Source organism: Sinocyclocheilus rhinocerous, unplaced genomic scaffold (assembly GCF_001515625.1).
Source record: "Sinocyclocheilus rhinocerous isolate Xijiao unplaced genomic scaffold, SAMN03320098_v1.1 scaffold1294, whole genome shotgun sequence".
NCBI classification, from domain to species: domain Eukaryota; kingdom Metazoa; phylum Chordata; class Actinopteri; order Cypriniformes; family Cyprinidae; genus Sinocyclocheilus; species Sinocyclocheilus rhinocerous.
This window is the reverse complement of record NW_015656157.1, coordinates 925,299-932,915: the sequence shown is the minus strand read 5'-3', so window position 1 is coordinate 932,915 and position 7,617 is coordinate 925,299. Positions and strand designations below refer to the sequence as shown.

The 7,617-nt window shown below is 35.2% G+C and overlaps 1 protein-coding gene across 1 annotated transcript in view; it reads left to right on the top strand.

Moving 5' to 3' along the window:
- The first annotated feature begins 1,691 nt into the window (after window positions 1-1,691).
- LOC107719562 (mesoderm induction early response protein 2-like) overlaps window positions 1,692-7,617 on the top strand; it is an 11,517-nt gene continuing 5,591 nt past the window's right edge. The window contains exons 1-7 of the mRNA XM_016527007.1: window positions 1,692-1,750; window positions 3,191-3,363; window positions 3,469-3,594; window positions 4,874-4,994; window positions 5,288-5,367; window positions 6,187-6,256; window positions 6,385-6,536. Of these exons, the coding sequence (XP_016382493.1) occupies window positions 3,199-3,363; window positions 3,469-3,594; window positions 4,874-4,994; window positions 5,288-5,367; window positions 6,187-6,256; window positions 6,385-6,536 (714 nt within the window). The 5' untranslated portion in view covers window positions 1,692-1,750; window positions 3,191-3,198. The remainder of the gene's footprint in view (window positions 1,751-3,190; window positions 3,364-3,468; window positions 3,595-4,873; window positions 4,995-5,287; window positions 5,368-6,186; window positions 6,257-6,384; window positions 6,537-7,617) is intronic.

Genomic DNA, 7,617 nt, shown 5'->3' with positions numbered 1-7,617 from the left:
AGAAAAAAAGTCAAATACAGCGGAGAAAAAGTACTATATAATTTCATCTATAAGATCTCATAATCTATTCTAGGACTTCATAAAGGTGTAAATAAAATGTAATTTGATCTATAATTTCTAATATAGAGATACATTACACTGTGAATCAGATGTTGAAATGTTTTTTATGGCTTTCTCTACATGTTGAATTGTTCCACAGCAAATTACTTGTCAACTCTTCTCAGTCAGACCACATGCTCTGAGACACTGATGCACAGGTGTTTGCAGACGTTACTGTTCATTTCTGATCTGCAACCAGTGATATGGTTTCTGTTAGTCACTAGGATTGGAAGCATAGCTTATAGAACATCAGGGCAAAAAGACGACCTATACTGATAGACACACATTGATACACATGATGAGTTTATCTGTGAGTAACATACTCGCCACACCCCTTTCATCCTCTCCAATGAATCTCCATGTGTGATTAGTGCAACAGATCACATGGAGTCTGCCATCCAATGCCACAACAACACAGCCTGTGAGCACATGCAAGTACCTGTTTTGTGTAATTCAGGCCTTATATACAAATCAAGATCTGTACAATAGACTAATATTGGAAGAGCTCATCTAAAGGGGGGGGCTTGGGTTTGTTTACCAAGCCTTTGGATGAAATAAATCAATGTCATGCCAAACTGTATGCATTAGAATTGAATAGTCCAATTTTTAAAGTTACGTAAATATCATGGACACTTTACCAAGTCTGTGACCACTATAGACATTGAGAGGGTAGGATTTTGAATGTTAATTTCTTCAATTTTACATTTTGTTCCCCTCTTATCTTGAATGTTGATTTACATCTTTGTGCATTATGGTAAATTTAAGATAAAAGCATAATGTATTAATTTGTAGACAAAAATCAAGAAAACTAATTAATAACAGCATATAAAAACCTACCCAGATGTGGAACTAATTTAATCCCATTTTTTTCCTTAATTCCTTAAAGAGAATGTGTATTTTACTCCTTAAAACAAACTACATTCCTTTTCTAAATAATAATCTAAATAATAATAATATTTATGAATGAATCAATCAATCAATCCAAAAAGTTAGTGAAGTGTTTTATTCGTGGTCAATATAGTAACCAATGGAAAACTACAGAATAAAATAGAAAATACAAATAAAAATGCTCAGTTGCTCAATATGATCCCAAAGAATCCTCCAAAAACAAAGTAACATAATTGTTACTCTTACCCTAAGCTTTTGAATGGTATGAGGATGTTGAATGGTATGTCGATAATCAAATGAGACAGAGCTGTCTTAAAAATATAGCTACTAATAGACACTTTGAATATCATATGACCCGTGACAGTATATAGTATTATAACATTTGGATCTTTGACACTGACATCATCTTTTAGAGGTGCAAAATGAAATTAAACATCTCTTGTTATATGACTTTATACTAGCCATATAAAATCTTCACGTGAAGTCAAAACAAATGCAATTTCATTCATAGTCGATAACTTTGAAAATACAAAATCTATTTTAGAACCCTCAAACTCTAAAGTATATTTTGCTCACAAATATTACCGGTGGGATGTATTTCCATTCAACACAGATATATACACGGCAGATGAGGTCCTGTATTATTAATCTGAGATGGTTTGGTGACTGTCATGAGTGTTAGTTAGTCAGAATGTATAGTTCAATAGGAGTTCTACACAACATCCGGGCATTCCACCGCTTGCGCAGAATCGGAATGGCGGAGGTAAGTGTGCTGCGGGGCTCGGGGGAAGAACAACACAATGATTAAATGATTCAGCCTCTCCGATACACTTAACAACCAGCCGCGCATTAACGGACAGCCTAAGACCCGGCCCGTCTGATCGAGCGACTCAGAAAACGGCAAAGATAGACGGTCGTTAATAAGGAGGAAGTTAAAATGGGAGCACTCCTCAGCGTTTCGCCACTCTATCTATCTCTACGTCTGTACGAGTTCACGAGCGTTTAATTCGCCAGATCGAGCGCCGTTCGAAACAACGGGAGAGCGGCGAGAGCGCTGGTGCTGAAGTGTGTCCCAGCTGCGCGCGGAGCGGGACGGATGGCAGGTCTAAAGTTTCAAAACTTCAGATACTGTCGCTGCCTCCTCGACTTCCCTAAAAGTGTTTCCTTCTCGCACCGGTTCAGAGTCACGGTGCAAATGTTCAGCACTGACTTACAGGAAAGCGCCTGAGTGACTAACTTCAGTAAAGCTCACACATACAAATGCGTTTAGCGGTCATGACGACAAGAAACTTAAGAAAAGACACTTTAAATATGTTTGTGTTGTTTATCTAGATGTTACCTATAGTCGTCTTATAGTGGTGATATGGCAATTTTGTTCAGTTTCTTGAAGGTTAATATCACATTTGAAACTGTATCTATTACTTGTAAACTATGTCTACCATGATAGCCTACATTTTTATAAGGGCTTATATTCTGAAAGATCTAATACAATTCGTAGCTTTTGTCTAATAAGTTCTGGATATCTTCTCTTGGAGCATTTACTTCACAGCTGAGTTTTGAATATATTTCACTATGCTCATCATAAAAAAATATGTCTTGAATTAGTCTAAAAGTCTGTGAAGAGTAATTAACAATAATTTTAACTATGCTATTGTGCAATTTATGTTTTCTGTGTTAAACGTTTGCAAGGATATTGTATGAGTTGACCTGTCATAAGGTTTACTGTGTAAGTACTTAATTTCAGATGTTAAGACGTAGCCTATGTGAGAAGTGTTATTGAAAATCATACTGGTTTATTTATTTTCTGTCTGTAATAACTTTTATTTACCAGGTGGATTTGAGATGTTGTAACTAATGGCTTTTACCTCCATAAATACAGGGGCTTCTAAAGATCTTTGGACACCTAAGTCACTTTTAAGATTTTTTTAAAGATTATTTCTGATTGCCATTGCATTAGAATCAAAATATAAAACCAATCTGCCAAAATGTATCCTAAACCTTTTCTCAAAAGTTTATTTTAGACATTTCTCCAATTAATTTAAAATTTAACCAACATTTACCAATGTAATTTTAGTGGATGTATGAAGTCAGTTCTCCTTAACATCTGGTCTTCATTTTAAACAATTATTGTTGTAAAATTTTAATTTAACTGATTTTGATGTAATATATTTATTGAGAATTATCTGCTCTCACTGTGCTTTAGCTGTGCGAATGGGCTCCAAGGACCACCGGCTCGGTCGTGTAGACATTTTCCACCAGGGCTATGTGGGGCCGCTGGAGGCCCTTCCCCGGGCAACCACATTCCTAGAGGAGCAGGACAGGAGCCTGGAGGCCCTGCGGAGGCAGGCGATAAAGATGGCAACCAAGTCCCATGCAGTGAGTGGAACAATTTCTTGTTATGCATTGATAGATTGGATTAGATTCCGGTTAATGCTGATAAATAAGAGGGAAAATATGATTGTTTCGATCACCTTTCCACAGGGTGGTGAGATGCCCCTAGAGCAACTGCTGGCACTTTATGGGTACAACATGCCTGATCCTGTCCTGCAACAACAACAGGAGCCGAATGAGCTGGCAGTCAGTCTGCCTGAAATGACACTGGACAAGGTCACTATCACTAAAATAATCAAAGTATTTGTTTAAAGTAACTATCTGCGCTTATCTATCTTATTTTTAACATAAGAGTGGGTCATATGTAAATTGAATGTGCGAGGCTTCCAGTGTCATTCGCTTACAATTATTTTACCAGTATAAAAGCAGTCATTTATGCTGCCTGTTATTACAAATTGGTATTTGTATTGTAATAATTAATAAAAATAATTATTTTTATATTATCTTGATCATAAACTCAGTTTGTAGTACAAATAGTTTACTGAACTTTATTATTCTTCCAGTCATTTACCTATAGCAATTAATGAATCGGAAGTCTCGCACGTTCAAAGAAAAAGCTTACCTCCGTGTCGCAAAGTGTGGATAAAAAGCAATTTTTTTTAAATATAGGTGTATCAAAAAAGATATCGTATGCGCTCCAAAAAGATAACCAGTCCGTTCTCAGGTGCGTAAATCAAGAAAAATTTGATCAACCAAAAAACCAAAAATGTCCGCACACTGAAAGACATACAATTAGACCAAGGCAAGGGTCTCTCACAAAAATTACTTTAATTTAACATCTACAGGGTGACAAAAATGCAAAAAAGTGAAAAGTGTCTTTAAAACAGACCAAGGAGCAGACGTTTCAGCTCATGCTTTCTTCAGTGCTCACTTCTTCAATTGATTAAATATAGGTGGTCACATTTTTTCCCCAAATTTCTATAGTGAAAAATATAAACTTTTTCTAAAAAAAATATCAACAGTTTCACATAACATGACATTTTATCTAAAACTGTGGTTTTGTTTCTCACAAATGTGACTTTATTTCTTATTTAAAATTGTATCTAATAAATCTCATATCTGTTTATTAAATTATTTGATATTTCACTCTAAAGGTGTGGTAACCTTTTTAAAAAAAAAGAAAACCAAGAAAAAAGGCCAATTTCTTATTCAAAAGTGTAGCAATGTATTAAGTTCAGCTCACACATAAGTCACTTTTAAACAAAGCAGCTTTCTGTTGGTCAACTTGGCGAATTTGTGTGACCAAATTGAACCTATTGTGAAATCTTTTGCCCGTAAGTTAAATTCCCAATAGCATGGATTACTATTTAAAATGACTTGATATTGACCACAAAAATTCACAGAACAAAAATAAATGTGACTGCAGCATATCTATGAAAGTTTTTTTGCTTGTCCTCCTCAGTAGAATCTTAAAATGCTCCTTATCAATTTTTTAGGAAACTTAGAAAGTGAAAATTCTGCCTTATAACTGGAAATTAAGCAAATCTTTTTATAGGTTCAGATAGGTAAAGCTCTACTCTCAGGAGGGGAGGATGTGGACAGCCATTCCTCTGCTGATGACCTCACACTCTCTGTCACGTCTCGTTCGTCTGACCTCTTACAGTGTCACCTAAGAGGTATAACATCAAATTACAATGCCACTTTTTGTCCTGTACTGTCAACTCCTAAGCGAATATTCTTCTAAGCAATGTCAGTCCTTAGCAAACCTGGTTGCCTTTTTTATTTTATATTTTGTTAAAGCTGATTTTTACACAATGCACGTAAGTTTGGAATTTAATCATATTTGTCTGTTACATATCTTGCTGGCAACTTAAGACATTTAGTGTGTGTTAATTTTCTATGAAAAAATCTATTTTCTGTTTTCAAAAATGTTTGGGCTTGACTCTTAAACGGTTCTTTATTTTACAAGGTGATGACAAAGACACTTCAGTCAGCTGCTCCGAAGATGACTCAGAAAGCACCTCTATCCCCTCCAGTGATGGCCACAAGGTAAAAAAAAAAAAAAAAGATTAATGTTATAGTTTACTATGTTTATATTTTATTTCATTTCAATTACCAACATTTTTTAATTTTATTTTAGCTTTTTGTCACTGCTTGTAAGACTGATTTATTGAATTTTGTTTAATACATTTCTATGACAAATCATTGTGCATGATGTGTTTGACAAGTTACATATTTTAATAATTACATTTATGTGGCTTTATAAATAGGGCTATATATGTATTAGGAAATTATAATGGTCCAAGAATAGAGCCCAGTGGAACCCCGTAGTTTAAAGTATCAGTAGGCCCGTGTGTGCAAAACAAATCAAAATATCAGGTTTTCTTAGCCAATACTTTCTTAAAGATTTCATGCTGGAAAACATGATCTTCATGTTTTTTTATTCATATTTGTATTCAGCAAGGATGCGTTAATTTGATCAAAGTGTAGTACTTTTGTATATCACCAGGCTTTGAGCATATTAGAATGAAGGATCATGTGACACTGAAGACTGGAGTAATGGCTGCTTTGTCATCACAGTAATAAATAAAATTTATATTACACTTATAAATCTATTATACATCCATTATTTTAGATATTTCACAATATTACTGTTTTTATAGTTTTTTTTTTCAATCGAAGAAATGTAGCCTGGGTGAGCATACGATATTTCTTTTAATTCATCAATAAAAAGTAGTATTGATCCCAAATGTTTCAATGGTTGCGTCTATAAAATAGAATTTATAATATTTTATAATGATTTAAAAATGTCTGCTTAATGTTAAAAAACATTGTAGTAATGCTTTTGTGCCATGTTTTGGTTATCAGGACATCATGGTGGGCCCCCAGTATCAGGCTATAATTCCTTCTCTCTGTACACACACTTTTTATGAAAGAGGTGAGTGTCTTCTCTTGTCTGGTGTCCTTTACGCTGGCTCCAGGGATGTGGTTTCAGTGGTCTGTTTTGCATAACCAACCTGCCGAGTCCCCTGGGACCCACACCTGTTTTGTTACTGTTATCCCCAGCCTATGAAAATGAGGACCAGTTATTGTGGACCCCAGATGTGTTGTCCAGTCTGGCTGTAGAGAAGTTTTTGCTTGAAGTCCAGAGAAAAGGGAGTGACGACGAACCTACAAACACTTTGACCACAGGAGATATAATCAAAGACAATGACCAGGTTGGGTTGAATCACACAGATGCAGTACTTGTCTTTTCATACAATTTGGTGGCTGAAGCTTACTAGCAATGTTATTTTGGTATTATTTACTATTAAAGTATAGATATATTGATATTATATATTATATTTTAATATTTTCAGTTTTTGTTTTAATTTAAGATTTAGGAATTTAATGTTTTAAAATATTTTTATATAGTTTTTATTCTTTTTTTATTTCAGTTTTGGTAATTTTAGTGCATCAATTATTTAATTATTTCACTTATTTGCCAAGACAAATTTCTAATTTTCGTTTACTTTTAATGTAAAAATAATGGTCCAAGAATAGATCCCAGTGGGACCCCAGAACTTTTATGTTAAAGTCTACATGAAATCAAAATTTACACTATTTACTTTGTTAGCACACATTACTAGCCTTGAGGTGAACAATTTATCTGTGCAATTTGATCCACAGAAAAAAAAAATTGTCTTGGTAATCTTTAAAGGGGTCATATGATGCGATTTCAAGCGTTCCTTTCTCTTTGGAGTGTTACAAGCTGTTTGTGAATAGATAAGATCCCTAAAGTTGCAAAGACTAAAGTCTCAAACCAAAGAGATATTCTTTATAAAAGTTAAGACTCGTCCACGCCCTCCTAAAATGCCTCGTTTAAACACGCCCCCACATGTCTACGTCACTGTGTGAGAAGATTTGCATAACACCGCCCAAATGTTCACACAAAGAAAGAAGGCGTAACTTTGATTCTCACTGTAGTATTGTTGCCGCCGCTGCCATGTCGTGGAGACGCTGTGTGTTTCGTTGTGAAAGCGAAACTACTTTGTTTGGTCTTCCAAAAGAGGACACAACTAGAAATCAGTAGTTAAGTTGTATTTACAACACTGTTCCAGAACAGTTCAAGCCAAATATTCAGATGTGTGCAGTGCATTTTACGGAGGACGAAGACCTTTCCTAGGAGAGTAGCCTACAATGCCGGTGTTCCGGTGAATTCAGTTCCCCTGTTTCCCCTTCGGCGCGCATGCTGACCCTAAACAGTCTATGATGCTGACAAATAATGCTGACTCACAGCCTGTAAGTACGCTTTCATAT